Genomic DNA, 17714 nt, shown 5'->3' on the forward strand with positions numbered 1-17714 from the left:
CCACGTACAAGTTTTTGTATTACAACCTTTGGAGATTACAAGTTAGCTTTAAAATCTGTTTTTTAAAAAACATACTATGTTGCTTTTGGACAGAACAGCTGGATTTACAAATCATATTAAACTATGATTAAATATTTGATGTTTCAGCATGTTAACATAACATAACATAACATAACATAACATAACATAACATAACATAACATAACATAACATAACATAACATAACATAACATAACATAACATAACATCAGAGTTGAAAGGGACCTTGGAGGCCTTCTAGTTCAACCCCCTGCCCAGGCAGGAAACCCTACACCATCTCAGTCAGATGGTTATCCAACATTTTCTTAAAAATTTCCAGTGTTGGAGCATTCACAACTTCTGAAGGCAAGTTGTTCCACTTATTAATTGTTCTAACTGTCAGGAAATTTCTCCTTAGTTCTAAGTTGCTTCTTTCTTTGACCAGTTTCCACCCATTGCTTCTTGTTCTACCCTCAGGTGCTTTGGTAAACAGCCTGACTCCCTCTTCTTTGTGGCAGCCCCTAAGATATTGGAACACAGCTATCATGTCTCCCCTAGTCCTTCTTTTTGTTAAACTAGACATACCCAGTTCCTGCAACCGTTCTTCATATGTTTTATCCTCCAGTCCCCTAATCATCTTTGTTGCTCTTCTCTGCACTCTTTCTAGAGTCTCAACATCTTTTTACATCGTGGCGACCAAAACTGGATGCAATATTCCAAGTGTGGCCTTACCAAGGCATTATAAAGTGGCACTAACACTTCACGTGATCTTGATTCTATCCTCTGTTTATGCAGCCCAGAACTGTGTTGGCTTTTTAACAGCTGCTGCACACTGCTGGCTCATATCTAAATGGTTATCCACTAGGACTCCAAGATCCCTCTCACAGGTACTACTATTGAGCAAGGTACCACATATACGGTACTGGTGCATTTTGTTTTTTTGGCCTAAATGTAGAACCTTACTTTTTTCACTGTTGAATTTCATTTTGTTAGATAGCGCCCAATGTTCAAGTCTGTCAAGATCTTTCTGTAACTTGAGCCTATCTTCTGGAGTGTTGGCTATTCCTGCCAGCTTGGTGTCATCTGCAAATTTGATGAGTTCCCCATCTATGCCCTCGTCCAAGTCATTGATGAAGATGTTGAAGAGTACTGGGCCTAAAACAGAGCCTTGGGGTACTCCACTGCATACTTCCCTCCATGTGGATGTAGTTCCGTTGAGGACTACACGTTGAGTGCGGTTGGTCAGCCAGTTACGAATCCATCTGGTGGTGATGCTGTCTAACCCACATTTTTCTACTTTATCTAGTAGTAGGTTATGGTCTACTTCATCAAATGCTTTACTGAAGTCCAAGTAAATTATATCGACAGCATTCCTCTGGTCTACTAATTTTGTCATGTTGTTGGAAGCCTAGATATTATTTTATCATGTTGTATGAATTAGTTTAATACATGATTCATTACATTACAGAATACAAATTCCTTTGTTTGAACTTACAACAGCAAGTTGTATGAACGTAGCAATTATGTTTTGTTAACCCAGGTTTATGGGTTAAAATATTCTAGGCAAGCAGCAAAAATCATTAGATTAGTTGTAGATAGATATGAATAAAAATAAAGATTAATGAGACTATTGCCTTATACACTGTAAGCCGCCCTGAGTCTTCGGAGAAGGGCGGGATATAAATGTAAACAAAAACAAAAACAAAAAAAGTTCACAGCAGCAGTAGAACTTTTTGTGGGAAGAAACATACTATATTTCATACAGGTAGGTTGAAGGTTTTTGTGCAAAGAAAAATTGTATTTTTAAGAAAAGATACTTTTCCTGAATGAGATGGAGCTATTTATCTCAAGGTAAGACTGAAATAAAAAGAGGGATATGCAAAATTTTGGTGCTCTTTAATAATATTGGGGAGGGATTAGGTATTCAAAGAAAGGATTATCAGTGAGGAGAGGATTGTTACACATAAAGGAAGAGCCAGAATTTTAATTCCCCCACCCCAAACCTTTCTTTAACTGTGTTAAATGTATTTCATAGCATACAAGATGGGGGGGGCAGTTAGTTCCCTGCCACAAAATAGCAGAAACAGCATCAACTATTTTTGATACCAGTGATATATAGAGATCATGAAAGCAGAATTAGGGGACTGCAGCTTGTCAATGAGTCTTGTACTTATCACAATGCAGTTAGACTTCTGCGATAACATTTATTTGATCTGCTTTAGAAAATCACTCAGAAACTACAGTTGATCCAAAATGCAATGACCCATTTATATTTCTATAATCATTTCACGCCTATTTGCATGTCTTACGTTGTGGTCATGAATAAAGAAAAATAAAATAAAATAATAATAAACCTTAAAAAAAAACAGCAAAAACCCTACAACAACTTATTGCCCTGAAAATGAATTTCAGGATAAGCGCAAAATAGGAGTTCTACACAGCAGTACAATAAAATACTGGTCTTCATTCTTATTATTTCTGCTGCATCAGGAATCTCTTACACTTAAAAAAATAAACTAAGACAAATTACTTAAGTATCATGAATAAAAAGGAAATTAAAACATGGATAGAGTATAGAAAAAAATGAGGTGAAAACAAATTTTGAGGGGTCTTAGGATGCATGCCATCATTGTTTCTAAAGGTAACATTTCAAATAAATAAGAAGCATGACACTCTGCTCCCAAGCAAACTTTAGTAGGTGCTAGGGAAACTTTCTATAATTTAAGACTAATTACACAGCTCCAGATTTCTAATTTAAGGATAAATAACAATTTAAAAAATAGCTAGACTCTAAGTCCCCCACTTCCTATATACCGGTATTACTTTAATAACAGAACAGGAGCGGGCTTCAAAACCCATCGCTACCAGTTCGTTCGTCGGCGCGGGTGGTCTCTTTCTCACACACAACACTTCTGCACATGAGCAGAAGCATCCAGGTGGTGGGCAGAGCCTCCCGCTGCCATCACCTGTTTGCCTGATCTGGCCCAAACCAGTAGCAACCCACCTCTGTAACAGAAGTATCATTAACTCTTCCCATTCACCAGTCTCTCTCAAGAACAGCTAACAATGGGAATAATAATTGTATATTTGTATCCTGAAGACCAAAATGATCCCAACTGATTCTGAAGAAACTAAATCAGGTTAAATTTGGAAATTCAGGTTATTGCTGAATAATACTTCCTCTTCTTTGAAAGAAAGGAAAGCAAAGCACCCCACTTCCACTTCTCCCCACTTGATAACTTGCATGGTCCTAGGATCAGCCACTGGATTGCTGGGACTGACATCCCTAAGCAATGGAATCATGTGACATCACACTTTATGAACATATCAATTACCAATGGATTCTAGGCTCGATCGCCATCATAATCCAAAGGCTAACTGTACTGCCATAAAGAAATCCATGTCCCATATTTCTATCAAGGATAGTTACTGCTGCAACCGCCTGATGCTTTTGTCTTTGATCCAGAACTGCGGACTTTCACAAGGTGTGGTGTGTTTTGTTTTGTTTTTTGTATCCACTGTCAAAGTGAAACAAGGCAGTGAAACTGTTGTCAGGACAATGATAAAGTCCATCTTGTTGACCTCTATTACTTCAGTGGAGATATTTAGAAAAACTAAATTCAAGATAGAGTCCCAGGACCTCAAAAGTTTAACTGCATGCAACAAAGAATTGTCTTTCGTAAATTTCAGAGTAAGACAAAGAAGTAACAAAAAGAATAATCCTTCTCCTTTTTGCTAGTTCTATTGGTTGTATTCTTATACTTAATTCACTTGTTAGCAAATATAATAATTTGCCCTGGAGGCTATTCAATACTATACTTAGTCTCAATTTTTTTCCTAGTGAAGCATTCTAGGAGATATTACACGAACATTCTCTGCCCGGAATTTAAACTAAGCAGATGGCAATGACATCCCCTCAACAGTTTTGTAAAATAACGGTTTGCATTGGTTTGAAAGGCGGAAGATAATCTTTTTATTTTAAGAATGTCAGAAAAAACAGAGAAGACTTTGAATTTATGTGCCTTTTCCTTTCTTGAAGATTACAAACTTTAAACGAATATAAAAACTACAAATAAAATGTTATATTCTCCTCAGATTCACATTAGAAATGTCATTACAAAGCACTATAAAATTTCTATTTGCATATACTCTGGAAATTACAGGATACCTTTTAGTACAACTCTTGTATACGGAATTGTCCAAAGGACAAACAGCATTTTCTGCAGCAATTTGACTTTTTATTTTCATTTGCCAGTTTATGGTGCCAATCGATTTCATTTTTCAAACACAAATGTACAGAAAATCCTGAAGAACAATAATTTAAAGGAAAAAGCAGCTTTATTTCTTAACAATACAGAAGGAAGAATGTAGTTGTAAATAGAAACATTTTATTGGGCAATGTGTTTTTTTCAGATCTCACTTGCAGTTAATCAATTGTTATTTCTTCCTTTAAATAGCTATATGTCTATGAGAGTTTATAGCAAAGGACCAGCTTCTTTTCTACAATTTTTATTAAAAGAGCCTGGGAATAAACAGCCAATGTTTTGAAATAAGGAAGGCCGAACTTTCCTCCCTCCCTCCCTCCCTCCCTCCCTCCCTCCCTCCCTCCCTCTATCTTATATGCTGCCCATCTCAGCAAAGCCAACTCTAGGCGGTTTAAAATCACTCAATAAAATGCTATATAAAATATTACAACAATAAAGATTTTAAATTTGAAATTCAGTTAAAATTAAATTGACCAAGAAGGGAGCAAATGCGCAAATGGAGGAAGTTGAGTGTTATCTAATCCATTAACAATCTCCAGAATGTCATACCCCCACAGGGGCCCCAGGCTACTTGGCAGAGACATGACTTCAAAACCTTTCAGAAGATCAAAAGGGTAAGTGTGGCTCACCCCTTGGGGTTCAGATATTCCAGAGGATAGGTACCATGGCAGAAAACGGTCTGTTTTGGATCCCGCCAGCCGGAATTTCTTTGGAAGCATTCAGAAGCTTCAGCTGTTACAGAATGCAGCTACATGGGTTATAAATGATGCCAGTTATTTGGCACATATAACACTGCTGCTTTGGGAGCTGAATTTGTTGGCAGTGTGTTTCTGAGTGAAGTTCAATATGTTGGTTGTTACCTTTAAAGCCCTTCAGGCTCGGGACCGGCTTACCTGATGGACCATCTTTTCCAGTTATTTCTCCTATCTAATCCAGTTTGGCAACGTCCTGTCTCAAGCCAAGCACAGACACACACACCCAAGAGGCAACTGCAAACTTACTTATAACGATCAACAAAAAGCCAGGTGCCAACACACTTGAAGTAATCAAGTTTCCATCAGTCTAGCAATTTGCATTAATAAAGAGTTCCAAGTCCAGGGAGTCAGGCACAACAGTGGTCAAATGGTTCCAGAATCCAATGCACAGAAAGGGTTGTCGATCACTTGTTAAGGCAAGACTGGCAAGCAAGGCAAGGCACAGAAAATTGGAGTAACAGATTGTTGTTTCCACTATCAGTCTTAAGTCAAAGCCCCTCTTAAGTAAAAATATCCTGGTGTTTCTCATTTAGGAAGGCAGGGCTGGTTCCCTGCATCATCAGACTCAGATTCCAAAGCCTCCATGACAGGCGGGATGGCCACGCTCCAAGTCCCATAGGTCAAGGAATGTTGACTGCGGAGACCAGGAGATGTGGCTTTTCTGCATAGCGCATCCCTTCTAGAATATTCTTCCTCTGGGATTAGGATGCCCCATCCCTGATGGTCTTTCAAAAGGCCTTGAAAACCTACTATGTGCCCAGGCCTGGGGTTCTGAGTGTGGGAAGGACAGTTTTCTGGCTATGGCTATGTTGAAGCTGACAGGTTATAGTATCGCTTGGTTGCTATTTGTGTTTAAATGTTTTTGTTCTGTGTTTTAAATATTTTAATTATTTTTATGATTGTTTGCTACCCAATGTTACTCGTTTTAGATGGGTGGCCTTACAAATCAAATCATTCAATTAATTAGTAAAGTCAACTTCAAAAGAAGCCCGATATTTGCTAGCTTACACTGATCTATTTATATAATCCAAAAATTATAAAAATAGGAAGGAAATAGGTCAAATAGAGTAACCTTCTCAGTGCAGAATCTGCTAAAATATTTTGCAGAGATGGTTATCTCATCTCTATTTACAGATCTGCAGTAAAATGCAAAATATTGCTTCACAAAGCAACCTGTCCCACCGACTGATAGCTCTTACAATCAGAAAATGCTAACATCTAAACTGGATCAACTTCCCTGCTGTTTCAACTCATCAATTCAGGTCTTGCCTTCTGAGCAAAATACTCGCTCCCTGCTCTATATGATCATCCTGTGGATATCTGAAGACTGCTATTATATTTCCCTTCAACATTTGCTTCTGCAGATAAACTTATCAGGTTTGCTCAACCATTCCCCACAGGAGAAGATTTTTAATTCTCGGTTCACTTTTGTTACACCTTCTTTGTACTTGCTTTAGTTTGTCAATGTTCTTTTTAGACTGCTATGTCTAATGTCCAATGGAGCTTGACCATAATTGATTCAACTGGTCAGTCTTTTTATAATGCATGTTATTAAAAATGTTGACTAGTACAGAAACCAGGACAAAGCATGTGGCACTCCACAGTACTACTCTTGAAGCTGATGCAAAGCCATTTATGAATATTCTCTAGGTGTAGTCATTCAATTATGAATCCATTTAACAGTTGCATCTACTAGTCCATATATACCATTTTACTAATGAGGTTATCATTCAACAAATAAGAGGAGGAGGAAGAAGAAAAAGAAGAAGAAGAAAGCTATGGATGAATAGAGTTGATGAGATCTTCAAAAAGACGGAGATGAAAAATTTAAAGAACAAAAAGCAGCGTATGGAAGTGATCTATGAATGTGGTGGAAGCAAGGATGGTTTGCAGGTGACAGAAGATACAAAAGGCATAATGAGCAGTGTAGGTATAAACTAGTTAATTATATTACCTTTTCTTATCTTGTGCCTTCAAATACTTCAGTTTACTATTTCTTATTCTTTTCTGCCCCCTTGCATAACACTGCTTACCCTGAAAATGAATAGCATGATGGATAGATGTATATGTAAATTTCATTTAAAAGCCTGATTAAAATTTAAAGCTTTTTCAAGGCCAGAAGTGAATTATCTGTATGATCCTCTAAAAAGGGACTATTATACAACTTAAAGACCAGAATGGAAAGAGGGCTCTATTATTTTATATTTATACTAAGAGTTATTTTGAAAGAAAGGGAAAGAAGAAGGATGTTTTTGGCAAAATCAAGATGATGCCAAAATGATACACCTTTAATGACATACTCATACAAATGATGCTATTACAAACTTGCATCTGAACATCTGACCCAAGAACATATGTCACAGAATTCACATGATTATATCATTACACAAATATTATCAGTACCCTACTCTCATGGGTGTTTATCAACTTATGCAAGGGTGCCTAGCGAACTATAGGAGGAGGGTAAATGATGAAACGTGTTGTAACACAATTTCCTTTTTTTCTTGTGATGGCATAACACAAGAATGAAAGGATAGAACTGCAGTTGTGGAGTCATAATGCATGTTTTATAATTTTGGTACTGTTATGATTAGGAACAAACATTTTTGTCCACCCATTTCTGTAGAATTCTGTAACACATTTCTTTTAACTCTGTTCCAAAAAGTTTCCATATCTTCTTTCCTAATGTTCCCTTTTCATTAACCTATTTTCTAATACATACTGTGACTTCCTAGTTTCTCTCTACATTATTTGAGTTATTTGCCTTTTTCATCTATTTTTCCCAATATCCATTCCTGATACTAGCATATAATAGTTTACCCAGATTCAGAAGAATTAATCATCTTTGTATCCTTTACGAATTCTCTCAGGCTTTTATCATAAATAATTTAATAAATTGTGCTTTTACATTTATATTCTTATTTCCCATGAATGCATATTAATAGGCTCATATTTGAAACTAACATGCTTTTTTAAGCAAATACTTACCAAAGAATCACCATTCTTGTTTGTTCTTGGATCTCTGAATGCCCTGATCATCATTTCCCCCTACTTTCTTGTTTTAATCCTGTCCATCCATTCATATCATCCAGCAGAATATTTTTCTCGCTAAATGACATTCATTCAAAATTTTGCAGTGTTTCCCAAAAATTACCTGTGATTCTTCTATATCCACAGGTTACTATAGGTTACTATAACCAATCTATGAATTTTTACTTCAATATGTGCCCCATGATAATTGGGATTACACCAATTCATACTTTCTGACAATGATTTTATCCTTTCATTCCTAATCAAACCTAAACCTTAGCCTTCCTGCATCTATTTATCAACTCTACTCCACAAAATCAGACCACTTTTATTCAGATATATCATGTCCTTCTGCTTTCTTTTAGTTTCACAGACATACAACATCCCTATTTTCCTTTCATTAATCAATTAATTCATGCAATATACATTTAATTAATGCATATTGTAAGCAAATACTTTTACACAATATTAAACAACCTAAAATTATTTTTAATAATAAATATATACAATAAGTGTGCCTGAAATTTTATATTTATTGAATTGAATGTAGTACTTCATTCTAAGCAGACATGTACTATATATAATTTATCTGTAAAACACATTGTTTATGTACCAGAAAAAAAAGACTAAGATCAAGTAAAAAGTTACTAGACCAAGTACAACTATACTGAGACTTTACCAGTATTTGTCTGAACATAGATGTTTTACCTTCCACATCAAAGCACCTAGGTGGATTATCTGACCAGATAAGATTATACATGCACTCAAGGAACTCTGCACCTTCTAGTTTATATCCAGGAAAACACTGAAAATATATCATTGATCCTACTGGGAAGGAAGACTCGAACTGAGATATATTAGTGAAACTATGAGGAAGCAGCAGTGGTCTCAGGCAACCTGAAAATTAAGAAGAAGGAGGTGTCTTATTATGAGGTATTTATTTTTTTAAGTAGTTACTTAGCAATAAATTTAATATAGATATTCCTTCATCTGAATAGCAAATTTACACTTCAGCTGATTCATTCTTGAATTCCCTCACTCCCATATATGCTAGATCACAACTTCTACTTTTTCAGCATACACTTTGAAACAAAAGTACTAAATTCGGCATAGGATTATTTTAGTGTGAGATTTTCTAGATTCTTTATTCTGGCCTTTATTTTGTTTTTCATTTAGATTTCTGAGGTCTCCCAATCATCACTGAGTTTGGTGGCCTTAGTAATCTAAATTTAAAAAAAAATAACAGAACCTATTTGAAACAATTGTTCCTTTCTTTTGAAATTGTTATGCTAATGTTTTACTGTATTTATTGTTACTAGTATTATTAAAATATAGACATAAATAAATGTTTTTTTAATTTATTTTAACAAATTGCAATGGTTCTGATAGTCAATATAGAAGCTTTCCAGTTATTTATTACTTACAAAATTGCATAATGAGTGTTTCTAGGAGAATACATGATTATTCCAGGAAATACTACAGAAATTATGATAGCCACATATTGTCTTCCAAAACTGACACATGTTGCTATTAATGAACCGATAGGTTTTTGTTCTGGGAAAAAATAATCCAAATCCCAGGCTATTTTATACATATTTAGATCTAAGTAAAATCTTCCCTGCCACTAAAAAACACAGTGTTTATTTAACATGTTTGGATATTTTATTAAAAATATGAACAAAAATAATCTAGAGCAGAAATCAGATTTGCATTGCAGTGAGCAAAATGAATCAGATTTACATTGATCTTTAATTTATTAAAAGCAAGATATTTATATGTGACCTCATTGCTCCAACAGGAATTCCCCAGTGCTATGAAAATGGAAGTTATGTGAACAAAAGACTTTTCTGGCAGATGAGTTTATTCTTACCTTCCTTTTAGATGCTAAATAAAACTACAATAAAATATTTAAAAATGCATGAAGGCATATTTCTGAATCAAGTTACATTATAATTGTTTTTATCAATATATTTTATATTAAAATAATTTAACAAAAGTTTACAAAGAACAAATGCTTCCATGTAGACACTAACAGGATGCTTAGCTCAAACTTCTAACTTTTTCTTAAAAGGAATTTGCACTGAGGATATTTCAAAGAGGAGTTTATAAAAAACATCTAATATGCCAGGTTGTCAGTTGTGCCTTTTCCTGCTATTGTTTTTATAAGTGTTCTTTATTTTGCAAAATAAACACTAGGAATTAATAACAAATTAATCTCTACCATGTTAACTTCTAATAGTAAGGAAAAAAAGTCTGTCATTCTCATGTAACTTCTCTTAACTTTTCAAGCATTCCAGTTATTGCAGAACACCCTGGCTGGCCATTTGTCATAGATGAGAATAATAGAAGCCTGTTATGCTATAGCCTTTATTGAAGTCCTCCCATTTAAATTTTGTCATTTTGTGGGATTGAAGAAGCATACTTTATCTTTGGCAATTTCTGCTCTCTGGAACAGCTTTCCCCTGTGTACCAATCTCCAAGGATTCTGGCTTGGGAACAGGTTACCTGAGGGACTGTCTCTTGCCAGTCACATCCCCGACCCACTAGTGCAGGAAGGCAAGAAATGTTGCGGGTCCTGTGCCCTAAGTAGGTGCATCTGGTGGGACCCAGAAGAAGGACCTTCTTCATAGCGGATCCCTTCCTCTAGAACATTATCCCTCCAGAAATTAGACTGACTCTCACTTGTGATACTTTTTCATAAGGCCCTAAAGATGTGGTTTTGCCAGCAAGACTAGGGAACCGAGAGTGAGATGGAGCCCATTAAATGGCTGATTTGAGTGTGTGCTGTCGCCAAGGGGAGGGGGAATTGTTATTTTATTGTTGGTGTTATTATTATTCATTGTGTGTTTATCGCCTGTAAGCCTAGAGTCGCTGTGAATGAATAGACGCCTATATAAATTCTCTAAAATAAATAAAATAAATTTCCTTAGAAGTTGGCTTTGTTTCCAAGCCAGGGGTTAGGATGCCTCTGGAACCTTTTTTTAAAAAAAAAATAATATCAGGAATATTATTTTAATCTGGGCAACCATGTTGTGTGGGTTGTGTTTTAATTTATATAATGGATATACTATAAGACAGTTATGGTGAACCTTTTCGGCACCAAGTGCCCAAACTGGAATGCACGCCACGGCGCCGGAAGACCAGCTGGCCGGTGCGCATGCACGTATGAAACCTGGTCTTTGGGTTTCCAGCGCACCAGCTGCTCTTAGCGTGCGCTGGAGCGCCAGAAACCCAAAGACCTAGCTATCTTTGGGTTTCCGGTGCTCCGGTGCACAAGAAGACCATCTGGTCAGCGTGCTTGTGGGTGCCAGAAACCAGAAGAGCAGCTGGTGATGGTGCACATGCCCCAGAAGGGGCTCTGCATGCCACCTCTGGCACACGTGCCATAGGTTCACCATCACAGCTATAAGACATAGTATAAATCAAATAAGAAAATAAATCAAATAAGAAAATAAATCAGTGTTGTCTTTCAATCTCTTCTTCGTAGGAATAACGTCAAGCTACATAGTTTTATTTTTAAAATGTTAAAAGTTGCTACAGAAATAGTTCTCTGTTAATGCCACATAAAATTATTTAAGGCCATATAAAAGTGGCAACTTACCACAATTCTAGTTGAGCAGAAGCTTTGTATTTAGTAGGAAAATTAGACAAAAACATTCTAATTGACTGATTTACAAATGTACAATTCGCTCCTTATAAATGATAAAGATTTTTTGAATCAATTTTGACTCCTATGGACATAACCATGAATTTTTCTTGGCATCAGGATAGGCATAGCTTATTTCTAGGGTATTTTCCATAATTCCCAGCATAGAATACAGCCCAGATATTGCTTGTGATCTCTCATCCAAATATCAATAATCTCAACAAGATTAGCAACCTGTTGCCATCTAAGAAAATCTTTCCTCTTAGTTATCCACTAATAGTCAGATCTTGGAAAAATATGGGAAAAAATATGTCTTCTTAATCCCCATTCTTTTTATGGTTTTGTATTTCCTGCAAAAGACCATAATTTTATTCTAGTGTCAAAAGATAATGCTTCTCTCAAAAGAACAGTCTTCTAAATCAAGATTTTACATTGATCATGATAGTTCAGCAATATCAGTCTGATTGTCCTGATACAGATTTTTTAGAACTCTATACAGATACAGGTAGCCCTCAATTTAGGGCAACAATTGAGTCCCAAATTTCCATTGCTAAGCAAGACACTTGTTAAATGAGTTTTGCCCCATTTTATCACCTTTCTTGCCATAATTGTTAAGTGAATCACTGCAGTTGTTCAGTTAGTAACGAGGTTGTTAAGTGAACCTGGCTTCCCCATTGACTGCTTGTCAGAAGGTCACAGAACGTGATCACATGAACCTGGGATACTGCAACCATCATAAATACTTGGCAGTTGGCAAACATCCAAATTTTTCACGTGACCATGGAGAAGTGCAATGGTCATGTGAAAAATGTCATCAAACACTTTTTTTCAATACCATTGTAACTTTGGTCACTAAATGAATGGTTGTAAGACAAGGACTATCTGTAATCCTCACTTACCAACCACAATGGGAATCAGATATTCCATCACTAAGCAATGTGGTCAGAAACTGAAATTTCATGTGACTATGTCTAACTTAAGACATCAATTCAGGTTGCAGTTGTGAAGAAATCACTTGTGGTTATTAAACACGTCATGTGACTGTAATTTATGATATCCTGCTAGTTTCTCCATCCCCACTGACTTTGCTTATCATAAGACAGCTTTGAAATGACAAATGGCAATCATGTGACCATGAGATACTATAATCGTCATAACTGACAAGTACCAAATCACAATCATGAGACCAGGAAATATTGCAACAACTGAAAGTTTGAGGACTAGCAGGTCTATTCAAATGACACCTGCTAGTCCTCAAACCTAGAATAAATTGTATTCTAGCAAATGCTATTTTACATGCCCACATTATATACAGTATTAGCAAGAACTGAAGCACCTATCCACTTATCTTTTAAAACTACACATTCATTCAGTAAAATTGTGAAAGAAAGCTATGGCCAATGCTAAATCTTGCTAAATCTATACCACAAAATTTAGTCATAGTCAAATAATGCATTAACCACCTCTGTGTTACAACACATTTCAAAAGAAACCAGAGTTCATCAACTTCACATTTTCACCATTATGCTATTAATATGAGAGAAGAGGGGATTCAATTATAGAAAGTGTTAGTGAACTAGAAAGATTAACCTACCTATCCACTGTTTCAGCTAAAAGTATTTCTGCAATAATTAGGGTTTTTTTTCCCTGAAACCAGAAAAAAATCTAGAGAAAAAATAAACTTGTGAGGAATTTGGAAATAAAATTGGTTAAATGGGGCAGCATCCCTGCTTTCTGATTCCCCCCAGGATTGGATCCCACTTCACTTTAGTGTTCCCTACATTAGAAACAGAAAGAGATCTGAATCTTTGCTAATCTCCCAATGAAGTCTGTAATTCAGGATAAGTACAGAGTGATACATATTAGGCAAAACATCTTAACTCCTGTGTTGAAGATTGGCTTCAACTATTTAAGAAAGCAGTTCTTGATGAATGTTCAATGAAATAATGAAATGCACATTTAGCAGGAACTGATACTTAGATTTTGTTAGGAATTATTAGAAAGCCCTACATGGCATGCGCCAGGATATCTGAGGAACTATCTCATTCCAATGGGACAGGCCTACTCTCCCCGCAATGGCAGATTGGACATGCTGTGAATCCTGCAAGTTAAGGAATTTTGGCTGGTGGGGTCCAGAAGATCCTTCTCTGCCATGTCTCTTGCCATTTGCAACATCTTATCCCCTTCTTGGGGTGAGATCTCTCCCACCTTCCTGATCTTCCGTAAGGACCTGAAGACCTTGCTGTGCACTAGTTGGTTTTGGGCCCAATGGAGGAGTGTCACACTGAAGATGGTTGATGGACTAATAGCAGATCTCACCTCATCCCCTGCATACTCTCTTCCCTCCCTCCCTCTCTTTTTACCATAATTTATAATTTTATTCCTACTAGATAGGGAAAACTTACAGGGACATTATAATTTTGTAACAAGGTATGCATTCTGTGGTAGAGACAATAAAAGTTATCTTTAGCCAACTGAGTCTGAAGTCTACCCCTAAAGTAAATCTAACATTTGAAATAGTTGCAGTCAAACTGTAATTTATATTCCCATGATTCATGAGAAAAGAAAATTAAGAACTTCCTTATTATTTCCCACCCGAAGAATTTAAGACCTAAAACCGATTGTTTTCTGATCTTCAAATCAAATGTATTCGTCCTGTTGTTGTTAGTTGCGAAGTCGTGTCCGACCCATCGCGACCCCATGGACAACATTCCTCCAGGCTTCCTGTCCTCTACCATCCTCTGGAGTTCATTTAAACTCATGCCTACTGCTTCAGTGACTCCATCCAGCCACCTCGTTCTCTGTCGTCCCCTTCTTCTTTTGCCCTCAATCTTTCCCAGCATTAGGCTCAGTTAAAACATAGCAGAATTATAAAGGCTGATAATTTAAATTTAAATTTTAAATTTTAAAATATTAACAAAACCCCAAAATTAAAATTCCACACTATTTGTGTTTTGTTATTTATATTGTGAGCTGTCCTTTGCTGATATGGGAATGGGTGCTACCGAAACAAAATTAAATTAAAAATGTTATTATTATGGATGTTTATTGGTTAAAAATGATAAAAGTAAGAGAGATGGAATTCAATGATAAAGAGCTTATTTCCCCTGAAAAAAATAGTTTGTACCATACATTGATGTATTTGATGGACTTTCTTTCATATAATTGTACAGCTGTATCTTATTCAGGATTTCCTTATTTCTGCAAATGAATGAACTGGATCAAAGGCAGAGAAATTTTGAACATGATGACTCTGGAAGATGTAGGATAGCACCTTCAATGAAGTTTTATTTAGGATTAAAGATGCAAGAACAATTTGTAACCTGCTCTTAATGTCAGAAAGTTTCTATCTGACACCAGAACCAAAGAAAATAGATAAGGTAAAATCCCTGTTGATGCTGATTTTAATTATTTTTGAATTAAGTAATTAATTAGTTCTTAATTGAAGTAAAGGATTCAATTAACGTGACAACCTAATTACTTACATCGACAAATTTAAAAAGAAATTAAAAATACAAAACATTTAATTTTATCTCTCAAATGAAGCAAACAATAGACTAATTATATTAAAATTCATTTTGGCCATTTTAATTGCAATATATCTCTAATAAAGGTAATGCTGTACTAGAAATTATAGTTAATTGTTATGTCCTTAAGATGCAATCCTTATGCCACCCTCCCAATCTGTCACTACTCAAAGTGTTAAGATCTATAAGATAAGATGCTCTAGTGTACTAAACCTTGGCAAATGGGCAGATTATCCCATGTTCCATCATCTTGACATACTGATACCAGGTTGTCTAAATCAGAGAAATGGATCTGGAATCCTTCGTGACAGCTGATTATTAATTTATCTCCAGTTCTGTATGTCTTGTTCTGAATCTCTGCATCTTCAACAGCTGGAGCAAGGCAATCTGTAGCTTTATAAAAAAATGTTGTATTATTATCTTAAATTTGAAAACGGTGGCTAATGTAATGCAAAAAATTTTATATGTATACAGGTAGTCCTCGACTTACAACAGTTCGTTTAGTGACTGTTCATTATCTATAATGATGAAATCATAAACATTGTACCCAGTCACCCCAGTCAAAATGACAGCAGAATTCTGCATTAGTTGAAATTTCCTAGTAGTTATCAAGGGCAGCACCAATTAGACCATTTACAGCGATCTGTAACTGAATTTATGCCCCATGTTTCTTTTGAGTAGCTTGATGCTTTAATAAGCTTACAGGAGGACAATTTGTTGCATTTGCTAGGATATACAAAAGATAGTACAGAAGTGAGAATTTATGAAAAAGATACATGTTGGGAAAAGCCAATCCATGCTTGTTTTCATTTATTTATTTATTTGGCAGATTGGTTGGTTGCCTCAATTGTAACCAGCTCTAAAATCATTGGCTCCTGTGTTATTCTGTAATAGTATTGTTTTGCTCATATGTTTTTACAGAAACATTCATATTTTTCTATACAAGTTGCATATTTGATATTTGTATGAGATAAAACGAAGAGGTCCCAATCAATCAGTAATTTGATTATTTTTTTCATTTATCAATGTTTACAGTTACTCTGATGCATATACAGATTATTAAATAATAAAAATAATTAATGCTTGATCATTATAGCCATTTGGATAGTCAGACAGGCTGAAAGTAATGTAAAAAACCAAATTATAGTTAAATGTTTAAAAAGAGTAAGATTGCATTTTAAGGGATCAATGGATGATTTGTTCTCTCTCTCTCTTTATAAAAGCCCAACTATTAAAAAGAAATTAGTAGTATGTTTTTGTTAAAAAGGATTCAAATAGATTTTACTCCCTGCTGAACTATCTCTGATCTATCAATTATTAGTTTCATATTTCTCTTTATTACCTTTCTCCAATGAGTAAATAGTAGATCTTTGTGGAATAGTGTCCAACAATCTAGTAAAATTATTTAAGCCAAGAAGTGATAATTTTGCCCAAAGCATTCAGTATTTTTCTCAGTTGATTGGCAATTATAACCCAGAATTATCCAGGTTTTGCATGAGGAAAGTCTCTCTCCTCTCCTCTCTTCCCTTCCCTTTCCCTCCTCTATGCATCTATGATATTATTAAAAGGATAATAAATAAATAATTAATTAATTAAATAATTAAATAAATAAATAAATAAATAAATATATTTGTGTATCTCTGCCAAATGACAGCTGCATGCATGTTGTATTGTAAACAGAACATTTATAATCTCAACACTGATGAATGTGAGGTAATAACAGCAAGCAAAATGTTAGGTGAGTCATTTTTAGAACCCAGGAAATAATACATTTAAAGAACTAATTCAGTCTACAAGTATGGGAGAGTGTGTTTTTTTAAACTCTAGCTAAAAATACTATTTTGCCCCAGTCAGATTTGTATTCATAATTGTACATTACCATTTCTAGGCCTCCTGCTTGAAGAAACCAGAAAGCAAACTTTTAGTTTATAGGTTTGCCCAGAATTTATGCCATGATGCAGTTAGAGATTATGCAATGTGTCTAGAATAATTATTTGCAAAAAGTATTTCACATATTACAAATGTGTATATAATTACAAATTATATCTGCCAAATTCTGTCCATGGGTCAGCAGAATTCACCAGACAATACTTATGCTGGTAAAAATAAGGATTCATACCTCATGATTTTCTTAAAAATCAATGTTTGCTTTGATCAATTATTGCAATACTAAATTTGATTTGATAGAAACAGCAACTGATTATAAAAGCTAAAATATAATAAAAAACAATAAAGTTAACTAAATACTTCCTGGAACAGTAAGTTTTTATAAATAACTGGGATTAAAACCTGTGACTATAACCCATATGCTGTTTCAAAAAGAAGACCTAAAACAATGCTCTTAAACGATGATGAGAACAAGTGGGAAAATTGCTATTTAAGAGGTCGATTTTTAAAGTATTCAGGCCCCGAGCCATGTGATCCTTCCAAAACTAAATAGCAGCAATTTGTATGGAGCTGAAAACAGATTTAG

General features: G+C 35.3%; 1 protein-coding gene across 7 annotated transcripts in view; it reads right to left on the reverse strand.

The window, feature by feature from the left end:
- Positions 1-17714, reverse strand: part of SUSD4 (sushi domain containing 4) — an 81315-nt gene that overhangs the window by 27366 nt on the left and 36235 nt on the right. For 5 of the 7 annotated variants that reach the window (XR_009152980.1, XM_058165490.1, XM_058165491.1 and 2 more), the window contains 2 exons: positions 15455-15634; positions 8777-8965 (listed from right to left, as the gene is read on the reverse strand). The exons of 1 other annotated variant lie outside the window; for it this stretch is intronic. Coding sequence is in view for 5 of the 6 variants with exons in the window: in XM_058165490.1 (XP_058021473.1) it covers positions 8777-8965; positions 15455-15634 (369 nt within the window). In the remaining variant the exon portion in view is untranslated. The remainder of the gene's footprint in view (positions 1-8776; positions 8966-15454; positions 15635-17714) is intronic. One more of the 7 variants, XM_058165492.1, reaches the window with a different exon arrangement.

This window comes from Ahaetulla prasina, chromosome 1 (genome assembly GCF_028640845.1).
Source record: "Ahaetulla prasina isolate Xishuangbanna chromosome 1, ASM2864084v1, whole genome shotgun sequence".
In the NCBI taxonomy this organism is placed as follows: Eukaryota; Metazoa; Chordata; class Lepidosauria; order Squamata; family Colubridae; genus Ahaetulla; species Ahaetulla prasina.